The sequence below is a fragment of the Gekko japonicus genome, unplaced genomic scaffold (assembly GCF_001447785.1).
Source record: "Gekko japonicus isolate JY-2015 unplaced genomic scaffold, Gekko_japonicus_V1.1 scaffold1497, whole genome shotgun sequence".
In the NCBI taxonomy this organism is placed as follows: domain Eukaryota; kingdom Metazoa; phylum Chordata; class Lepidosauria; order Squamata; family Gekkonidae; genus Gekko; species Gekko japonicus.
Genome location: NW_015168091.1, coordinates 229,833 through 251,724, shown reverse-complemented (window position 1 = coordinate 251,724; position 21,892 = coordinate 229,833). Strand labels below are relative to the sequence as shown.

Sequence of the window (21,892 nt, the reverse complement as noted above, 5' to 3'; positions counted from 1 at the left end):
TCATATTATCCCTCTTCCTTGTGTAGCAATTGTGACCTGGATGGGCCAGGCTAGTCCAATCTTGTCAGATACTGAAGGTTAAGCAGGGTCAACTCTGGTTAGTATTTGGGTGGGAGACCACCAAGGAAGACCGGGGTTGCTATGCAGAGGCAGACAATGGCAAACCACCACATAATGTCTCTGGCCTTGAAACCCCTATGGGGAAAACCATAAGCTGGCAGTGACTTGACAGCAAAAGAAAAATCCATTCAAGAAACAGCCTTGTCTCAAACCTCAGTGCCACTGGAATCAATCTTTGTTCTGTTGCTTTAGACCAACATGGCTACCCACCTGAACCTGCACAGAATTTATTCCCTTTTGCATCAGTTCTGACGTACGGGAGAAGTTAGTTTTTAAAGCTGTGCCATGAAAAGATTTTATTTTTTAAGAATTCAGTTACCTCTCCATGGCTTCAAATCGCATGCCGGTTAAACGCTTAACTCGATGGCTCCCAGGGAATTGCCGTCTTAGCTCTTGAAGACAGAACTATTATTTAAAAAATAAAAGAAAATCAGATACAGAAAAAGGAGGTAGGAAATACAATATTCTCTTAAACTGGACACCAATATTTGAGTGATGTTTATTTGTTTACAATACTTGAGAGGTTCTTCCAGCAGCAGCCTTTAAAGCTAAATTGTCAAATCAACACTCTTGTAGTGGTGTTTTAAGAGATACCAAGACACACAGACAGAACCCAGCTTTTACTGTCATCAGCAAAAAAGTAAGCCCAGACCAACCTTATGATTTATGAACAGGAACTTTTTTTTTAGTTTAAGTGGCACAATGTAACAAGCACTCATGTGGTCAGAACTCCAAGAAAAATGGAGCAAAACTCCATTCGCAAACTAAATCTGCCACCAGCTGTCTATGTGATAAGTCAACAAAAGGTATTAAAGGCAAATTCAGAACATTTTAGACAAGAGAAGTAATTCCATGGTGAACAGAGGTCATAGATTTTTGGAAACATCATTAGCAGTAGGAAAATGTAAGAACCTGCAAAAACAGCAGGATCTGAAGAGGAAATCAAAGGGATAAGTCGCAACAGGGCATTTTATAGTCAGAAAGCAAGCATGGAAGAATAGTTGAAGTTGCTGAGGGACCAGAAGACTTCAGACTGAAGGAAAGTTCTAGAACTGCTAAAACACTGAACAAAAAGCATTGTGAGAAAAGAAAAGTAACAGGATTGGGTAAAACCATGAACAATCTTTGAAGGATATAGGAACGCTGGCAAAAAACCAGCAACATGAGCATAGGACAACTGCTTAAGCTGGTGGTGTTCTAGAAATCTATCTCCTGAATTGCAACTCTAGAACAATTAAAAAAGAGAAATATGGAATTCAATAAGAGGAGGTAGTCAGGTCCACGCCAGCCAATTTGGCTCCCACCAAAGAGAGGCGGAGGTAGAGTTTGGATGTAGAGGACCCCAACAAGGATGTAGTGTGGAAACAACCTGAGACCCTGGAGAGCAGCTTCCACTCTGAGTAGACAATACTGATTTTGACAGACCAAGGGTCTCGTTCAGTACAAGGCAGCTTCGCACGTGTTCACATGTGACAGAAATACTAGGGTAACACACCCTCTTTGGTTTCCAGATTGATTTGAAGAATCCATTGATCTCTATCTAAGCTGTTTGTTGAGCTGGAACTCCCCTACCCCAGCAGCAGAAGAGGGGCGGCCACAATACTGCAAGTAGGGCCAGCCACAAGCAGTGGCATAGGCCGGAAAAATGGCAGAGCAAGGGCACTGCTGTGCAGTACAGATGCTATGCCTATGAGCAGCGCTCTGTTCTTCAGCGCTTGCCCAGTGATCCTGTTTTGAATTCAGGCTCCTGTCCTTCCCCCTCTCATCTTTCCAGAAGCCATCAACAGCTTCAACTGCCATATCTTCTTTATCACAATGTACACACACCAGCTCAGCCTTATCATGAAACACACACCAGGTATTCCAGACAGGCTACTGATTATTAGGAAATCTGGCCCTCCTGACTAATTAACTCAGCAACACACTGAAGTAGAATCTTAACATGATCAGCTATTGGATAAATCCAACACCACTATTCTGTACAGAGGCAAAGGGTTCAGACACTGGATGGGATCCACTGGTGATTTCTGTCCACAGAGAGTGATCTCCTTGCCCAAATGCTGCTCCTGGGGTACAGATACGTCCTAGGCAGAGGAATCAAGCAAAAACTGTCCCCACCTTTCTGACTGCAGATATCCCCCACCAGACCCAAGCAATTGGCTGTAGCATGGTGGCAACACAGGGATAAAAACTGGTCTACCTTACAAGACTATTGTAAAAGAGAGTACGTGAAATCATTTGACTGCTGAAAGTGCTAAACACATCCCTAGTATTATAATTATTCATCAAAAAGGGCATGAGCTGGAGTCTCAGCAGTAGGAATGAAGATGAAAATCACATCATGGAAAACAAGTCCATTCTTCCCATTAATATCCTTTTTTTTTTCCTTTTTAAAACTTCACTACTGCAAAATGCAGGCTTCAAAGATTTTCTTGGAGGGGGTTGCAAACCCCTGCATGAATGGTGTTCCATTAAGGTAGCCTAGAACTCTAACACTTTCCAGACTGTTTTTTCCTCTTCTGTTCTGTCCTATAAAGAAAGCAGGCGGGGAGGGGGAAACACTCAGAGAGGAAATTAATAATACTTAAAACATTAAAAGAAAACTGTGAAAAGGGTCTTATTTGAACCAAAGTAAAGCAAAGAAAATGCAGACTCAAGCATCTCACACAGAGGTATTGCAGGTGGCTGCCGAAAGCAGGTGATCTCACCTAAAGCCATGTGGTGGGGACATTTGCAGGATGGAGGACAACAAGGTTAAGAGCAGCTAATTACAATCAAGGTGGAACAGTCCTAAAAGACTTTAAAAAGTCCAGGTGAACAGCTGAAAGTGTACATCTCCCAAGACACTTCATCTAGAATGGTGGGCACCCACTTCCTTAAAAGGGGGACCTCTTGCTCGTTCAGCTTTCTACATCCAGAAGGTAACAGGGCAAACCCCGTTTTGAGATCTGGTGCCTGCAGCTGCAGGGAAAAGGCCAGTCTGAATGATGGCTCCGTTGAATGACCTTCAACAAACGGTTCAGACCAATAAAAGTAAAGAAGTTTTCATTTAAAGCCCTCTCTGAGCAAAGACTGCTACATTCATTGAATCATGCTGTGCTTCTTATAGGACACTTTGGGGCCAGAAGTTCAAACTTACTATGATCATTAGCATTTAAAAACACACACACACATTTGACTGCTCTGATCCTTTCAGGAAACTCACAAGTGTATTTAAGAAGAAATTCTTCAGATATCTTTTTATTTTTACAAAGTTAACATAGGAAGAGAACCTAAAAAGAGCCCTGCTGGATCAGACCAATAGTCCATCTAGTCCAGCATCCTGCCTCACATGTGTGATCACATTTTTTGTTTTGTACAAGAAAACTTTGAAATGACTTATTTTCTCCTATTGTGCTGTTTTGGCAAAATTGTCAGCAGTTGTACAATACAGCATTTGTGCTTGAAAGCTTCATGGGTGCCCTTCTGAAGTTACAGGAAGTGAAAGGCAGGTTTCCAAAATACCCAGAAGCAGTAATTGCTTTACGACAGCACCTGTTCAGTGAATCCTACTAGCACAACCCACAATCCCATCAGTGTTTAGATCGAATGCTTCACAGCTTCAGATCGGAAACAGTGACTTATTGCATGGATCACCTGAGCACAGACACACACTTCTGTTCAACCAGCTGCCCATTTCAGTGGCTTGCAGAGGGTTTAAAAGGCAAGCGGAGACACAAGGAACAAGTCATAAGAAGAATATAAGAGGAGACCTGCTGGACCAGTGGTCCATCTAGTCCAGCATAATGTCTCTCACACACTGGCAAACCAGTTACTACAGCCTCTATGCCACAGGGCATCGAGGCCAAGGTCTTTCCCCTGATGCTGCCTCCTGGCACAGGTATTCAAAGGTTTATAGCTCCCCTTTAGTCACCTGTCCTCCATGTCATTCTCAGATTCTTTCTTCTACACTGGTTTATGATACCCTAATATGTCTAAGTAATCTGCTTGGCCATGGTTATGCTGCACAGGACTTGGGGTGCTAACCAGAAACCAACAGCAGTGTCATTGGATGTCAGAGAATCAAAATTTCTACTAAGAAAAGCAGGAAGGGCTTAACTTGCCTTTAAGGACCATCAAACAAAATAGAAAACAAAATAGAAAAACACAACCTACAAACAGTATTCAGACCCACCAGAAAAATACAACAGATGCTACAATCGGCAAAAGACAGACGAGACCCCCTCACTTCTGCAGGAGTATACCACACACCCTGCAGTTGTGGACAGGTTTACATCGGGACCACACAGCATAGCATTCAGACAAGAATAAAAGAACATGAAAGACACTGCAGACTGGGCCAACCTGAAAAATCAGCAGTGGCTGGACGTAGCCTAACTCAAACAGGACTTTTCCAAGACACTGAAAGGCTAGACAACACATCCAATTACCATGTCATATTACACAGGGAAGCCACTGAAATTCATAAACATAAACACTATTTGAACAGAAAAGAAGAGAGTTTAAAAATAAATAGGGCATGATTTCCTGTCCTGAAAAACACAAAATATTCTACATCTTACAATAGCACTACAGATAAGATTAGAATTTCAACAGCCAATCCATATGCAAAAGAACCTCATTAGAATTTCAACAGCCAATCCATATGCAAAAGAACCTTCTCAGGAAAGCTCCATTAGCATGTCACAGCCTGGGGAACTCCTACAAGATAATGATTCAGCCCTACTACACCTTCCTGAGTAGATATAAATTACCTGCCAACCATTTGTCTACCTTGACACAGAGCGTACTCCATCTTTCTGTGTTATACCTCTGAGGATAACAAAAAGTAAGGGAAGGGGGAAGGGAAAAAAAAGGGGGGGGGGAACTCAACCCAAAAAGTTGCTATGGATCCACAAGGGTTAAGCTGACACTAAATATTATGAAAATACAAAATTTATTCAGGTGTACACATTTTAAAACTTAGATTCATTAAAAATATACCATTCAGACATAAAAAACTTTTCAACATTCATACATAGATGGGTTAGTGCTGTGCAACTGAACCAAACGCGTTTCGGCCCCTCAAAGGGCCTTCCTCAGTGGTCACAATTCCAATTACAAATTTGACATACATTCAAAAAAGTTTTTTACATAAGATGTTAAATACATATACAGTGTAAGGCCAGATGTTGTTTCCTAAATACTTCTGTATTTGTTTATTATTATTCTATAAGATGGGCCTCCAGTCTAGCCAATTAAAGTCCACCAATAATTCTGGTAGCACAAACTTGTGTGAGTTGAATGTATGTCACTCCATCCTGTACAAATTCTGGTATAAGCTCCTATACTGGCCACCATATATAGCATTACTGGGGTGATGCAATCACCAATTACTGTACATGTCAATCAGGAGAGATGCAACATAGAAGGAGGGGCAGGATGGAGTGACATACATACCTCTGAGGATGCCAGTCACAGCTGCTGGCGAAACGTCAGGTCCTACAATGCCAAGACCACAGCCATACAGCCCAGAAAAGCTACATGAACTAATAATAAAATAGAAGTTTCTAAACCTAGGTTTGCCAGCCATGGGTTGGGAAATACCTAGAGATTTTGTGGGTGCAGCCTGGGGAAGGAAGGATTTGGGGAGCGGACAGACCTAAGCAGTGTATGATGCCACCAAAGCCACCCTCCAAAGCAGCCATTTTCTGCAGGGAAACTGATCTTGGTAATCTGGAGATCAACTGTATCAGTAGGAGATCTCCAGTTGCCGCCTGGAGGCTGGCAACCCTGTTCTAGACCTCATCATCTATTTTACTGCCCACATACCCCCAGTCATCATCCTCCCCACTTGAATGTGGAAAAGTAATTTGAACAAATAAATGCAGTTTCCAAAAGTGTGCACAAGAAAGTTTGTTATGCGCTATTAAATCCAAGCACACACAAAATGTGCGATTTCGTGCAACTTTCCCAACTTAGCAAAGTTTAAGCCATATGACTCTTATTCTACCTATATGAACTTAATCGAAACAATTTTTAAATGCTTTTTACAAAAAAGGGGATATCAAAATTTATGAACTCAGAATTGTAATGGCTGACTAGTGTTAGCTAAGCAACCAGAGAATAAGTATAATTCAGTATCCGGCCTCTAATGAGACAGATTGCTTTTGAAGCCAAGATTTGTATTAAAGAATTTCAAATATACTTGGAAAAGTTCACTTATTTTAGTCAACTACTATCTTAAAAAAAAGACATTCTTTACTATAATCTCAGGTCAATGTGAAATCAATTTACAAATGACATAAGCACTAGCTCACTTAAAATACAGTACTGTGAGGAAAGGTTTCTGCAGAAGATAAAAATGATCTGGATAAAATGATGTACTAGCAAAAGAAAGGTGTTTCCCCCCCCCCCCATTTTTATATTGCAGAAATCTCATCTGCCTGCTCTACATTCAACTGATACATGGTCACTGCACTCTTTTGGCTGTGTGATGCTGGCACAATCTCTTGAACAAACAGGAACGTTAACTGCATGTCACCTTCTGCTAAGTCAGTTAATACCTCAAAGAACAGAATGAGATATCATAATATGGAAGTAGTCCAAATATTGTGATCATGATTCAGAGAGTCAGTCGACCAAACTATTTTCTGGTTTGAGAATCCTTGGGAATCCAGCAGCTTAGATTTATAAAAAGTATTTTAAAATGTGATGCACAAGATTCTTCTGCACTAGCTCTCTTAACGGGAAATTTTGTATAATCCCAACAGTTGCATGGTCTTTAACTAAAAGAGATTCATTGGGAAAGGGGGGATCCCTTTCTATAATTTGTATCTTCCCTCTTTTGAAGAAAACGGATATGGTTTTGATACAGATCTTTCCAAAGCAACTATGCAACAAAGTCCTCTCTGATAGTAACCTCCAAAGGAAAATTGATGCTCACTAAAAAGATTTTAGATGAACTGTTTCTTTTGCATATGGCAACTGTAACATTCTTTTGGCCCTCAGTTTGTACCCAATTAGCTGTAAATATTTTTACAACTGCTGAAAGACCCAAAAAAATTGTGAAGAAAGCCTGAATACAGGCACAGATCCTATAAGCCTCGGGGTCTTTCCAAACAATAAAAAGCCAGACTTCTCCCCCCTGCTTACACTCAATTCAAAATAGCCCTGCAATATCCCATACCTGAGTAATGGAAGGTAGCCTGGCTGTGATGTGGAAATGTGTGTACTTGTGATTGCTGCTTAAAAAAACAACAAAACAAAAACCACAGGGAGAATGCACTCTTTAGCACCGGAGCTTTTAAAACAGCTTTCTAAGAACCATATATTAAAAGCCAAAGGATTCAGCAAAACATTTAGGAGCAAATGATTTAAGAAACAACAGGGGGAAACTAGTGGGATGTGTAAGCCGTACACTGCGTAAAGACAATGACACTTTTTTAAAAGGAGAAAAGAGCAAGAGTCCAGTAGCACCTTAAAAACTAACAAACTTTGCAGCAGGGTATGAGCATTTGTGAGTCACCGCTTACTTCTTCATACCTTGCCACAATTTTTGATAGTCTTTAAGGTGCTACTGGACTCTTGCTCTTTTCTACTGCTACAGACAGACTAACATGGCTAAATATCTTGATCTATCTCCGTGGAGGGCACCACTTTTTAAAAAGTGCACAAAAAGGTGGGGGAGGGGCAAGGAAAGGGAGCTGCATTGCTCATGGCCCTGAAACTTGCAAAACTACATGCCGCACAGTGCCCACAAGTATGAAAGACACGGAAAGCAGGTGGGAAGAGAAAAAGTGTATTGTTCTGCAATCAGTTATTGCAGTGTGAATGCAGGGAGAATATACCTGCAACAGAAGCACTACTTTAAAAAGACATCTATAGCTCATTGCTGAGAGATAAAAGGTCAATCAGAAAACTGAAATGCATTACCAAAACTATATCTCGTAACCTTCAACAACATATACCTTGTAACGTTTAACCCACATGACGAGAATGTAACATTTGCCATTAAGAGCTGTATAAAAAGTTGGGAGTGCTTACCAGGGCCAGGTCATCTCGACTGCAGTCCAAGGCAGCAATCATCACCTGTTCGTATATTATCCAGACTAGACATACACACACACACACAAATAAACCAGTCACATGAAATACAGGCACATGACTTTTCAAAGCAATTACTCAACTCATAAAATAAATTAGATAATGGCACTCATAGTTCTATAACGACTACTACTTATTGAAAAATGAACCTATCACAGTATTGCTTGAGATTATATATGTGGGAACTCTATACATATCAGAGTTCCATAACTGGTTTTGCTTTAGCACTGCATGGGCCCCCTTAGAAACAAATCTACACTGCAAAGCACGATTACTCCTTGTGATATCCAACAGATGATGGCAGTGGATCCAGCGCTCCCCTACTTTTCAAAAAGCAGGTGTGAGGTTTGGCAGGAAATCTAGTTCTTAAAAGAAGCTTTCTGCCAAAGCCAGGTGTGTTACATTTCTCCAATATTTACTTTAAGTAATCCTTTTCACCAAATCTTCAAACCACTACTGAAACTGAATTCCAAGGTTCTGCAGAAGCAGCATCTGAGAAGGGATTCAGGTAACTGAGAATTCGTCTCTTGATTGTGGCCTGTCTCATTTTCACCCACTCCTTCAGGAATACCAAACCCAGCCAATACTGCATTCCTCCTTCACCCTCGCTTATGCACCGAAGTTCACCCATTGACCAGTACTTGATACTGAAGTGTGCAGATCTCTGTGTTTCACACCAATTAGAATTCTTCTACGTAAAATCAAAGCTAAAAGGATCCGGGTGCCTGCAAAGGAGATCCACAAGTTCCACCTGCCTGACTACAACAAAAGTGGATCACGAACGCAGGTCACTCTTCTTTCATCATGCCTGTAAATGTATGAACTGGCTCTCGCTCTTTCGTTTACTTAGTTAAAATCATATTGACCTCTGCGGTTAACTGGAACAGCAGCTATAAAAGCCTAGGAAAACAAAAAAAAGAAGGATACGACAGCAGACGATGTAACTTAAGAAGATTTCATTCATGCTGCCCTCTAGTATAATGATGTCTCTGCTGACTGGTAATCAAGGTGGAGAAGCATTTAGGCTGTATTCAGATGTCACAACAAGCCAAGGTTAAACAGGGATATGTACAAAACCGAGCTTACTGCTGGGCTTACATTCATGCTTCGCTCCTCCCTTCTGGCACAGAGAATCCAGTTAGACACTAACTCCACTTACCCATGATGTATGGCTGCAGTCATCTTCATCTGGTCATCCCAGGCCCGAAGGATGTCTGGCTGGCCTCAACTACAGACAGGGCCTTTTCTGCCCTGGCCCCAGCCTGGTGGAACAAGCTCCCAATTGAGATCAGGGTCCTGTGGGATCTATTACAATTCAGCAAGGCCTGTAAAATGGAGCTGTTCCGCCAGGCTTTTAGTTGAGGCAGCGGGTGTCCAAATTTCCATTCCTGGCCTCCCCTGCTGGCAGCCCTAGCCTTATGGTCAGCGGCTTGGTATCCAGTAACACTACTCAGAAGGCTCCATCCAAGCACTGCTACCAAGGCAACTTTCACTCTCGTTTTCTGCTACTAAATTTTAACTTTCTGAATTTGTATATATTGCCTGAATTTGATATTGTTATTGTCACGATTTTTATGTGACCTTGTAACCTGCCCTGAGCCCGCTTGCGAGGAGGGCAGGATATAAATTAAAGGAAATAAATAAATACATGCTCTTTAGCCAGTCAGTTTTCCCTCTACAACCCATGATTCTAAAAAAGAACTCAATCCAGATTTAGAACACCAGTTTGTGAAAGGGATTCTTTACATGAGAGCGGAGGAGGAGGAAGGTGCACACATGGCTGATGACAAGCCAGGTTTATACCCATCTTCGTTTGTTATAAAATTTGAACACAGCATTAGAACTGAAGCTCTACTACAAACCTGCAAAGCAAATTACAGCAATAATCAGCAGGCTTCCCTTCCCTTTCTGAAGTTACTGTCCTGTCTACTATCCAGGGCAAGGAGAAAGCACTTTAAACTTTCATCCCCCAAACAATATTTTAACAAATAAGAAAATGACTGATGTATCAACATGCAAGTTCTATGTGTGCTGTTTTTTTCCCCCCTGTGGGGGGGAAAATATTTCCGTGCATATTATGGGATGTATCAGCGGCATCTTCTGGTAAATTCCCAAAGTGAAAGTCCTCTGGATGAGTACTGAAAGAACTGAACCCGCTTCAGAAATATTCTTCCGGCTTTCTATAAAACTTAAGTGTTACTGAGACCAAAACTTCCTAAAATTAAATAAAGAAGGGTACCCGCTCAGAACTTTGAGTTCACTGCCAGAAATGAACTCCTCATACTGTCTGAATTAGGTTAACTGAATTATAGAAAGGAAAGAAAGAGAAAGTGGAATGAGCCCATTAAAAACAAATCACTGATGCTTATTCCCTTCCTGCCTACATAACGGCCTTGCTCAGCCCAATACCCTTCTTTTGCCATTAAAAAACTGTGATGTTTTATCCTTTGCTTATATTAAAAAAAGAGGTACTGCACTATTGTGACTTTCTGTTTAAACTATCCCCTTCTGGAACAGAATGCCACGTGCCAAGTTTCTGTCTAGGGAGAATTAGTATTGTGCACTTATGACTCCCCTCAAACACAGGGATATTGTATATAATGAAAATCCAGGCACGCCCTAGACTCATGCACAACACTATAATAAAAGCCACCCTTATATCGATTTCCACGTAGCTGAAGTTATGGTTTCATTTCAGGAATAACATTTTTTTTTCTTGGTTTAAAACCTCGAGCTATCCCTCAGAAGAGTGAAGACAACCTCTGAGTGAAATGCATCCAAGGGCGTTTGGCCAAAGGTTTTCTCAAAAGTATTCGCATGACGAGTGGAGCCAGGGCTATACATCCTATTAGGCATACATCTTTCTGCCCACACCCTTCCATTGGAAGATCAAGAGTCAAAGAACACTGGCAGATGTTGAGCTTACAAAAATAATGTGCGGACCATACCACCAGAAAAAAATGGAGTAAAAGTAAAATAATATGGAGGAGTGTAATAAGGGAATTAATGGGGTAATAAACAAAACCAGCTGGACAGAATAAAAAAAAAGGAAAGGAAAGCTACAGACATGAAAGAATTCGACCTACTGTCATCACCCAGCTTGGATGCATATTCATGAATTAACTCTTCTCCAACTTCCACTATCTGCTCACTGTTCCGGCAGTTCTCTTCCCTCCATTTCCTCATTTTGTCTCGCATCTCTGAAAGACAAACAATAAAATACCTAAGGAACATTCCTAGAATGGGTTAATACATCTGTATCTCCTTCATAGCCGAGATTTACCTTAACTGTAACAGTTTTCCAATGTCAAGACTGAAACTCTGAAATCATATTTGACATGGTGGTCAGGAAACTAAACAGAAATGGTTGTGTTTGGGAATTTTTCAGGATACTGGGCTAATGAATCCATTGCCTGGTGTGACTTCAACGAGTGCCCGATGCCTGTCAACTGGAACTCCCAAAGCATCTACTGTTAACCTTCCAATGTGATAAAGTGTGTTTGGAACATCAAAAAAACTTTTAGAAACTACTGATCTTACTATTAACATGCTAAGAACTGTGGCACTGACTTCAGGAAACAAGTATGTAGCAACAGCCTCCAGATGGGACCTGGGGACCCCTGGAATTATAGTTCATCTCAAGACTCCAGGAATCAATTTCCCCTGCAGAAAATGGATGCTTTAGCGGATGGACTCTATGGTCACTGCCCTCCCCAGGCTCTATCCCCAAATCTCCAGGAGTTTCCAGCCCTGAATGTGGCAACACTACCTCCAACCCCTATTGGTGGCCAGGGGAAACCTGTCAACCCTAGTCATATTCTCTCAAACAGTGGATCTTCACCCTCTACTCCAGGGATGGTCAGACTCGCTTAACATAAGAGCCACATAGAAGAAACATCAAATGTCTGAGAGCCACAAGACATGCAGCAGCACAGAAATCCTTTTTTCTTTTTTTTGCACTGGGAATGATGCTGCTTTCCTCCTCTCCAATCCCCCTTTCTAGTCAACACCAGCAAGGAACTAATCTTCGTGCAAGTCCTTTTAAACTCCCCCCCCCCCAATTGTTTTAATTTTTTTAAATTCAGCGATCGGAGACTAGTAAAACTCATGCCACTTGTCGAAAAATATTAAACATTTAAAGATGAGGGGGAAATGGAGCTTGTACACCGATGAAGTGGGGAGGATGGCGGAAGGTGCAGAGTGGGCAGAACAACCTCAATGTGGACGGCAAAAGGGGGGAATCTGAGGAAATCTGTATGCTTTTGAATTACCTTCAGCTTGGAAGTGAAACAAGAGAAAAATCAGCACAAAAGCACTCTCAGAAAACCCGGAGAAACAGCAACCAGAAAAGGACCTGAGCGCTGAAGGGAGGAAAATCAATGCAGAACAACAAAGAAAATCCAACAGACATGCACAGTGAAGACGAGGGAAAACACCTGCGCATAATAGGCCTAAGTTTAGAACTGGGGGCGGACACAATGAAATGCAAAGTCCAGCTTTTACAGTTTCAACTCCCTTCTGCTATATTAAGCATTTGCTCCAGTGACCTTTGCTAGAATGTTTGTGTGTGATTATTATCCATTCACCTCTGCGTCATGGCAAATCTGGTTGCATTTTACAACAGCTTTTAAAAGAACTTCTTAATTTAGACATGGAACTAAATATCTTTCAAGTCCTGGAAACAAACTAGGAGTACTGTTCCATCCTAAAAATGGCTATATAGAAGTACTGGTTCATTATATCAGCTGCGACAGTTTGAAAGAGAACGCATTTTCATTTTTCTCAACAACCTCACGTGGAAATTCTCAGATTCTTTTCAGTGGTCCCATAAACTGACATTTTTCAATAATCCTCTGCCCCCTTGACTTCTATTTCCATCAGAGCAACACCAGTGTTATGCCAATGTTGTCTCCATTATTCTTTCAACAAAATATAAATCATAAAAGGCGGGAGGATGAAAAATTCTGTATTACTGCTGAAATATTACAACATTTACACACATACTTTATAGAACTCTTTATAGGACGGCTGTTCTAAATATCTCAGCAAGTCACTTTGCTTCATGAACATTACATCATCTTCTGTTATGAGAAAAAGGCCACAAGTATAATTTTGAATATTTAATACTATTTTTATCCCATTTTCAAAACCTCCCAATTTCCAACTAATAAGAGTCTCAGAGCAAAGAAATTCTAATAACACATAAAACCAAATTGCAACAACATGAAATACACCACTATCTGATCAGTTTTCCCTAAGTTGAAAAGTGCCTTCCTTGAAAGATATCCAACCGGTTCTTAACATCACCATGTGCACTACAGACTGGAGAATTCTTTTGTTTTCAGACTAGCAACTGTAAATGAAGGAAGCATCAAGAAAAAGCAAACCTAAGATTTCTTTTTAAAAAATAAGGCTTTGGTTCTGTTTATTATAAGCATGTTAAATGCAAGATGACGCACTGAGTTATTTTTAAGGTCTTTATTTAAACACACTGTTCTGAATTTGCTTGTCTTTTTGTCACTTCAATACGTACCAGTTAACAAAACTGACAGCTTTAGATTAAACAACTTTCTATCCTCCTCTCCCACATATGCTTCTATCCACAAAGAATGAACACAGATCCCTGGGGGGGGGGGGGCCACTGTTACTGTGCTTCATTTTATATTTTGAAAGTCAACCAAAACCACCACAGTGTTACATTTCATGTGCATGAGTAAATCTAAATGGTTCCTGACGCAAGACGACCCCTGGAAATTAAAAATTGGACAGAAAGAATGTGAGCGAATAAAAATGTACTGCAGAGACTGACAGTTTAAACATCCGTGCACACACACAATAATAAAATTTTACTCCATTAATTTACATGGCCATTAATAAGAATCCCATGTCAGTAAAACTTTCAAAGGTAATAATGATTTAATATCAAAGTGTGGTGGTGGAAAGTGCCGTCAAGTCGCAGCTGACTTATGGCGACCCTGTAGAAGAAGAAGAGATTGGATTTATACCCCACCCTTCACTACCCAAAGGTGTCTCAGAGCGGCTGACAAACTCCTTTCCCTTCCCCTCCCCACAACAGACACCCCGTGAGGTAGGTGGGGCTGAGAGAGCTCTCGACAGAAACTGCTCTTTTTCAAAAACAGCTCTTATCAGAACTATGGCTTGCCCAAGGCCATCCAGCCAGGTGCAAGTGGAGGAGTGGGGAATCAAACCTGGTTCACCCAGTTTAGAGTCCGCGCACTTAACCACGACACCAAACTGGCTCTGTAGTGCTTTCAAGGCAAGCAACTAAGAGAGGTGGTTTGTCACTGTCTACCTCTGTGTAGCAACTCTGGCCTTCCTTGGTGGTCTCCCATCCAAATACCAACCAGGGCTGACCCTGCTTAGCTTCCCAGATCTGACAAGATCAAGCTAGCTTGTGCCATCCAGATCAGTGCCAATATCAAAGTACAGTGATGGAAATACATGAAAAGACAGATCATGTTTGGTCACATGACCATTCAAAACAACAATATGGCAGTGCGATCGTAAGAATACTTTTCTGGAATTAAGCACCACTGACTATACCCAAGTAGCACTTCCAAGTAGCCTTGCTTAGGATAGCAGTATGGCTGCATTAAATGGCTGTCAGTCCAAGTCTACGCCCATTTACTCAGATTTCTTTTTTCCAAAAGCCTAAAAGGCATCTCCCTCACCAGGTGCAGGGCTATGGAATCCACCAATCACATACAAGTTCCTTGGCAACATCACATTACAGCTTCCAATTTACAGACTTCAGTGATCATCCTAAAGACACCACTAAAACCCTCTATCAAGTACTTAAAACCAAGGCTCAAAGTCATTGCCTCGGACTACTTCTGCCTGATGTTTGCCCAGAGGAAATAAGCAGCCTTTTTGGTCTAAAAATAAATGAAGTGGCTATCTGTGAAGTGGTCGATAAGATGGAAAATCAAGGGGGGGGGGACAGGTTAGATGAGGGTTGCATTGGACCAACCAGATTGCAGAGGTTGTATATAGGGTTGTTTTTCTATGACAAATCTTAGGGAGAAGAGTAAGACCATTTTAGAAAGATTAGTGTGAAGCACCAGTGGGGGTTTTTTTCAGATGCACATACTCTGAAATGTAAGTGCAGTGGATCAAAATTTTACATGTGTACTGTCTGGTCCAAATAAGGCACAAAGGCTTCAAGGGGAGAGGTTATATTCAAACTTTCATTCTCAGTACTGCCATATTTAAAATTCTAAACTGCTGCTGCTCTACAGGCGCAGACCTTTCAGGATCCTGCTGGCTTACAGCATGCCCTTTCACCACCAAACTGTGACCTGAGCCTATTCCAGCTCAACTACACCCCTCCTTTTGAAGTGAAATAAGGGAACTGCTGTGCTCAGCAAAATACAGTCGTGCACATGCCATTGTTTGGCAGGGGCTACTTGCCGCTGAAACAGTGGCTCTCATTACTTCTATTAAAACTGTTTTAGAACTTTTTAACTGTTTTTAAAACTTTCTGAATTGCACCAAGGTTACGTTTTAGCTGCTTGAGACAGACTATCAGGAGCTTCTATGTGTGCAGTTCCTTGACATTAAGTTCCTCTGAAATCAATAGTACTTCTGAGAGCCAGTGTGGCGTAGAGGTTAAGAGCAGCATACTCTAATCTGGAGAACCGGGTTTGACTCCCTACTCCTCCTCCACAAGGAGCCTGCTGGGTGACCTTGGGTCAGTCACAGTTTTCTCAGGACTCACTCAGCCTCACCTGCCTCACAAGGTGCCTGTTTCGGGGAGAAGCAATTGTAAGCCACTTACAACTCTTCTGCTTCTGCAGAAGTGTGATTTGCATATGCCTCTGTCATCTTCATGGATGTTAGGAATACACAGAATCACTGGAAAGAAAGAGAGTATTGCCATCGTGGGTCAGTCTGCTCAAATGAAACAGGACCCATCGGCTTCAACTAGCCCACACAACAAGAAAGGGCCTCACGACAGAAAATAGTTTATTAAGTCATCTAATAGTTAAGGCACAAGTTCAATATAAAGCAATTCCAACTGGGATTAAATAAGAGTGAATCACCTGTAGGTCCGGATGAAAGCACAAATGAACTGGTACCATGTATATGGCACGGCACTCGAAAACAGTCACTTAACTCCACTGACTGTGCATGGAAAGACATGCTAGTAAGTACACCTCTCCAAACAGGAAACTGAACCCAATTATAATTTTACTTGCTAGTAAAAATGTATATATTTGCTGCAGTAGCAGGATAAAGAAAGCAGTGAAGCCATAACTAGTATGTTGTTGATTCAGGATTTTTATATCTATACTTATCTGCAATATTTGTTTGCATCAAATATTATACCGCTGGATGCCCAGACAAATAGATCCAAGCTTTGTAATTAATGTTTTTGTTCTCACCTTCCTCCTAAGGATCACTGGATGCATGAGAAGAAAATTCCCCAATGCAATTCAGATTTTATTGTATATTGGCCTACTCTGATAATGAACGTTCCAACAAACCAACTGCTCTGAGGCTCCTTTCCTTTCTAATGTATTTTTCACTTAACATTAAGTTCCCCTTATAGCCGTCATAAAAAGAGGCTTAATAGAGGCCAATATTTTAATGCTTGGAGTGCGAACATTATAGCAAAATGTATATTCCAGTCAACTGAAAGCTAGTATTTTTTAAACATGCATCCAGTTATACTATGGGTCTAATTATACTGTAAGTCGGTAAATTATAATGTTGCTTTCAGAAAGTATGGCCCCGCTTTTCTCTCACTTAAGATCCACGTTACAAATCAAACCCCTCCTATCAAGATGATGTGCGTGAAAACGATGTGGGAACCTTCTCTCCGTTACATCAATAATTACAATACGTGCATTTATAATAAATAAAAAATTACAACCACCACCTTGTAGGCAGTGTTGGTCTGCAGTAGAGCAGCTAGATTTGAGTCAGTAGCTCCTTAGAGACCCACAAGTATATGAACTTTTGAGAATCAACGTTTCCTTCGTCAGACACACTGTATCTGACAGAGAAGAAGAGCAGGTTTTTATATCCTACTTTTCTCTGCCCTAACGAGTCTCAACGTGGCTTACGATTGCCTTCCCTTCCTCTCCCAACGACAGTCACCTTTTGAGGCGGGAGGAGCTGAGAGAAGTTTTAGAGAACGGTGACTGGCCCAAGGTCACCCAGCCGGCTGCACGTGGAGGAGGAGTGGGGAATCAAACCTGGTTCTCAAGATTAGAGTCCGCTGCTCTTAACCATTACACCATGATGACTCTCAAAGGAAGCTTTGAGTCTTGAAAGCTTTCACCCTGAAAACCTTGTTGGTCTCTAATGTGCTACTACTACTGGACTCCAAGCTACCTGTAAGACAGGTCACTAAAGCAAATGTGGGGTGGAGAGATACCTAGGAGCATCTAGTCAGTTTACAAGTAAAGTGAGGTTTGTACCAGGGACTCCACAGCTGAGCTCACACACACTTTGCTGCTATACCTATAGCAAATGTACGTCAAAATTGAGTAACATAGATGGGCATCTTAGGAATAAACAAGATGGGCACAGACACTTTTCTTATATAAATTTTAAAGTAAAGCTGATGTGGGCCCTAAATCATGACATTCCGCTTTTCTGCTGTGCTTTTGATGCAATTTCCAATGCGAGAGCAAGAACAGCAGGCTGCTGCTTACATTCCTCAATCCTGAGAGGACGGACCATAATTTATTGTTTTATTTTCATTTACGCTTTTATTCCCATCCTTCTGGCAGCAACAGGCCTCCGCGGAACGTTCACAAGAAAATTCATATAAAGCACAAACCTATAACCATAATAAAACTGATGGAAGAAGACAAACAAGGGAATCTCAAGCAGGCTGTCTACCGCTCCACAAACTCCGTCAAATAAAGAGATTCCCTCCTCACGGGCTATTTCACTTCATTCTCCAGTATAGTGATACTTAAAGAGCTAATGAGAAGTGAACTGAGTGAAAGTGAGGCGGAACAGGGGCCTTCATTAAAGACGGCTACCTAAACAAGAGGCAGGCCATTAGCAAGGATGGAATTCAGAATTCCCTACAAGCAGCTTACCAGATGGGGAAATGCAGGGATGTTCTTGCGTGGCTTAAATGTGCACTGAAGTGCTGCAATACAGACATCATTAGCTGGTTTTACAACATTCCATCATTTCTACTGCTTTGCCTCTAAGTTGCAACAGGATTTTGACACTACTTCCTGGTTCTTCATTTACAGTTGTAATTGGACAGAGATTTAAAACAAGCCCATATTGTACACATTATTCACATTCACTACATGCAAATGGATTTTGCTTTTTTAAAAAATGATGCCTGCATTATGCACACATACGTATCCATTCCACAAAATGGAGAAAACCAAATGGGGGAATGCCTGCATTATGCACACATACGTATCCACAAAATTGAGAAAAACAAATGGGGGAGGGGACCCATAGAAGATTCATTTTACACATTAAAATCCAAATTGCGTGTGTCTACATACACAAATTCCATCACATGAAAATTTAAACAAGCATCATTTTAGAGATATCAGGGAATGATTTCTCAGTAAAGAAGAAAAGAAACCCTCAAAGTCCAATTGTTTCAGTCATATTTTCTCATGGAATGACTGTTAAAACACAATTAAAACACAGCAATTACCAAAACAAATTAATAAAAATGTGTGCGGAGGGAGGGAGGGACCCCTTACACCTGAGTCTTCATAGTACAGATAGGCAGAAAACTTTCTGGAGCCCTCCTTCCTGAGCTAAGGCAAAAACGTGTGAGCTGGAGGCTAAAAAAATGAGCTAGCTCACACTAACTCAGCTTAGAGGGAACACTGGAGGGGACCCATCGAAGATTCATTTTACACATTAAAATCCCAATTGCGCGTGTCTACATACTCAAATTCCATCACATGAAAATGTAAACCAGCATCACTTTAGAGATATCAGGGAATGATTTCTCCGTAAAGAAGAAAAGAAACCCTCAAAGTCCAATTGTTTCAGTCATATTTTCTCACGGGATGACTGTTAAAACACAATTAAAACACAGCGATTACCAAAACAAATTAATAAAAATATGTGCTGAGGGAGGGAGGGACCACTTACACAGTCTTCATAGTACAGATGGGCAGAAAACTTCACCATGTGGTAAAGTCTAAGTGATCAAGAGTGAAACCCTGCTGACAATTCAGGATCTTGGTCAAAAGCATGTAATGTGGCTCAACTGAACAACTGCTTTGCTCACCAAAAAAGTTACTTTCTCCACATAAACTGTTCTCCGGTCAAGAAACAATTCTTGGTATGTTTGGACCTATTTACAAGTCTCCTCTCTCACAGAGTTTAATTCAGGTAACTGTCAAAAATATGGAAAACTAGTTTTCTGACAGTGATGATTCCTTCCCACACCACTTCTGCCACCACCACCCCCAGGGGCTGACAACGGTTGTGTGGGTGGGAAGCACAATAGTTGCCCAAACCACAGGATTATTTCCCACAGATGTTACCAGGGTGGCACAGGAAGCAGCCATGTGGAAGCCATTCCCACACTGTTCAGGTATCAAAAGGACTGATGGTCCCTTAACACAGAAGGAGCTGGCAGCTGGATGCATCTTTTCAAAGTGGTTAAGCCATGCAGTCTTTCGATCCTCCTGCAGTCTGTGACTTGATGCTACTGTGTTGTAATCGCAGGCAATTCCAAAAAAACGCACAGTACTGAAGGTAGTTTCTGAATATTTGGTTGGATCCAGCCTTTCCATTAATGGCAAGAACTTGCAGGAAGGACTTCTGCAGGACGACCTTCGGGGTGTTCCCACAATAGACGTAGGCACAGGGTGGGGAGGGGGACTACAGCAAGAAGTGGAGTAATCAACAGAAATCCACACACCCCACACACATGAGATCTCTTTGCACAAGAACAAAGGGGGGCAATTTCTACTGAGTTCCCTGTCTTTCTGCAGCCCCTATACTGCCTCAAAAAGTCTTCCTGAGGGTTCCCTGACAACGAGAGGCTTTTCACAGGGTTCAGGGCCACAGTGGGATGGGGAAGGTGGCAATAATCCCTTCCGCAAAACCATTCCACTCACAATGGATGAAAGCCATTGACTTTTTAGCAGCTCCATTTAAATGCTGCCAGGTGAAGAGGTATGTCATTACAATTTGGCCAGGTTTAAATTATAAACTGAACCAACAGAAAGCATACTAGTAAGAAAATCTGATCAAAAGCCTTGAAAATAACTCAACAGAAATACTGGCTGTCAAGAACTATAACCTAACTGCATGCATACACCTATGTCACCCTTCTGTTCATATAGGCCTGCACACTTTGTAACCCACCAAACCAAATTCAGCCTGTCAGTTGTTTGCTTGACCTCCCTGCCATCACATACCAAGGATCTCATGACCCTTGATATATGGATGGTCAGCAGTGTTCCCTCTAAGTTGAGTTAGTGTGAGCTAGCTCACAGTTTTTTAGTCTCTGGCTCACACATTTTTGTCTTAGGCTCAGGAAGGATGGCTCCAGAGCAAACTAATTTATACAGTAGCCAAATCGCTTGCTCACAACTTTAATGCCAGCAGCTCACAAAGTAGAATTTTTGCTCACAAGACTCCACAGCTTAGAGGGAGCATTGATGGTCAGATGTGCTCAGTCTGGTGAGTAACAAGTTATACACACCTGGTCTGGAAGAAAGAAAAAAACAATCCAACTTTCATAAAAGTTTCCTGACAAGCTTGACACAGATAACCTGATGAGTGGTTAGTCACAAGCCTTAGAGAGCAGGTCAACTCATAACCCTACTCACATCTATTCACTGGCGCTCACTCTAAGAAAACTGTTAGTAGGATGTCACTATGAGGTGAATAAAAAGTATTTTCTCTCTTAAAACTTAAGTTAAAACCCCTAGTTCCTTAAATTATCAATAAATACAGGTAGGGGTTTCAAAAATTATAAAGAATGATGTAGGTAAATAAAGCACTTAGGGTATAACCCCATGCAGCCTTTCTTGAGAATATGTGACACATACACAGGACTGGCCTGCTAGATTTATATATTCTCTGCAATCTCATTGCTTTTCCATACCTGCATATGTTAAGAGCTTGAAGAGTATACAAGTGACAGCTGCATGATGAGAAATCTCAGGTTCAAGTTTCATCTCATGAACTTTCTCATTGGCCCACCCTGTTTTGAGAATTACTGAGAAAGTACATGAAGTACCCCCCTCATGGATCACTGCCTTGTCGTGGCGAGGGGGCTTGCGTGGTTCGATGAAGCTGTGGGCTATGCCGTGAAGGGCCACCCAAGACGGACAGGCCACAGCAGAGAACTCAGACCAAGTGTGATCCACTGGAGAAGGAAATGGCAACCCACTCCAGTATCTTTGCCAAGAAAACCCCATGGACAGTAACAAAAGGCTAAAAGATATGACACCGGAAGATGAGCCCCTCAGGTCGGAAGGTGTCCAATATGCTACTGAGGAAGCGCAGAGGGCAAGTACAAGTAACCCCAGAAAGAGTGAAGCGGATGGGCCAAAGCCGAAAGGACGCTCAGTTGTGGATGTGTCTGATGGTGAAAGGAAAGTCTGATGTTGCAAAGAACAATACTGCATAGGAACCTGGAATGTAAGATCTATGAATCAAGGTAAGCTTGACGTGGTCAAAAATGAGATGGCAAGACTGAACA

At 41.5% G+C, this 21,892-nt stretch overlaps 1 protein-coding gene across 1 annotated transcript in view; it reads right to left on the bottom strand.

Moving 5' to 3' along the window:
* Nucleotides 1-21,892, bottom strand: part of EMC2 (ER membrane protein complex subunit 2) — a 56,575-nt gene that overhangs the window by 28,464 nt on the left and 6,219 nt on the right. Inside the window, exons 2-4 of the mRNA XM_015414737.1 lie at nt 11,292-11,405; nt 8,146-8,210; nt 440-525 (exon numbers count right to left, since the gene is read on the bottom strand). Coding sequence (XP_015270223.1) covers nt 440-525; nt 8,146-8,210; nt 11,292-11,405 — 265 coding nt within the window. The remainder of the gene's footprint in view (nt 1-439; nt 526-8,145; nt 8,211-11,291; nt 11,406-21,892) is intronic.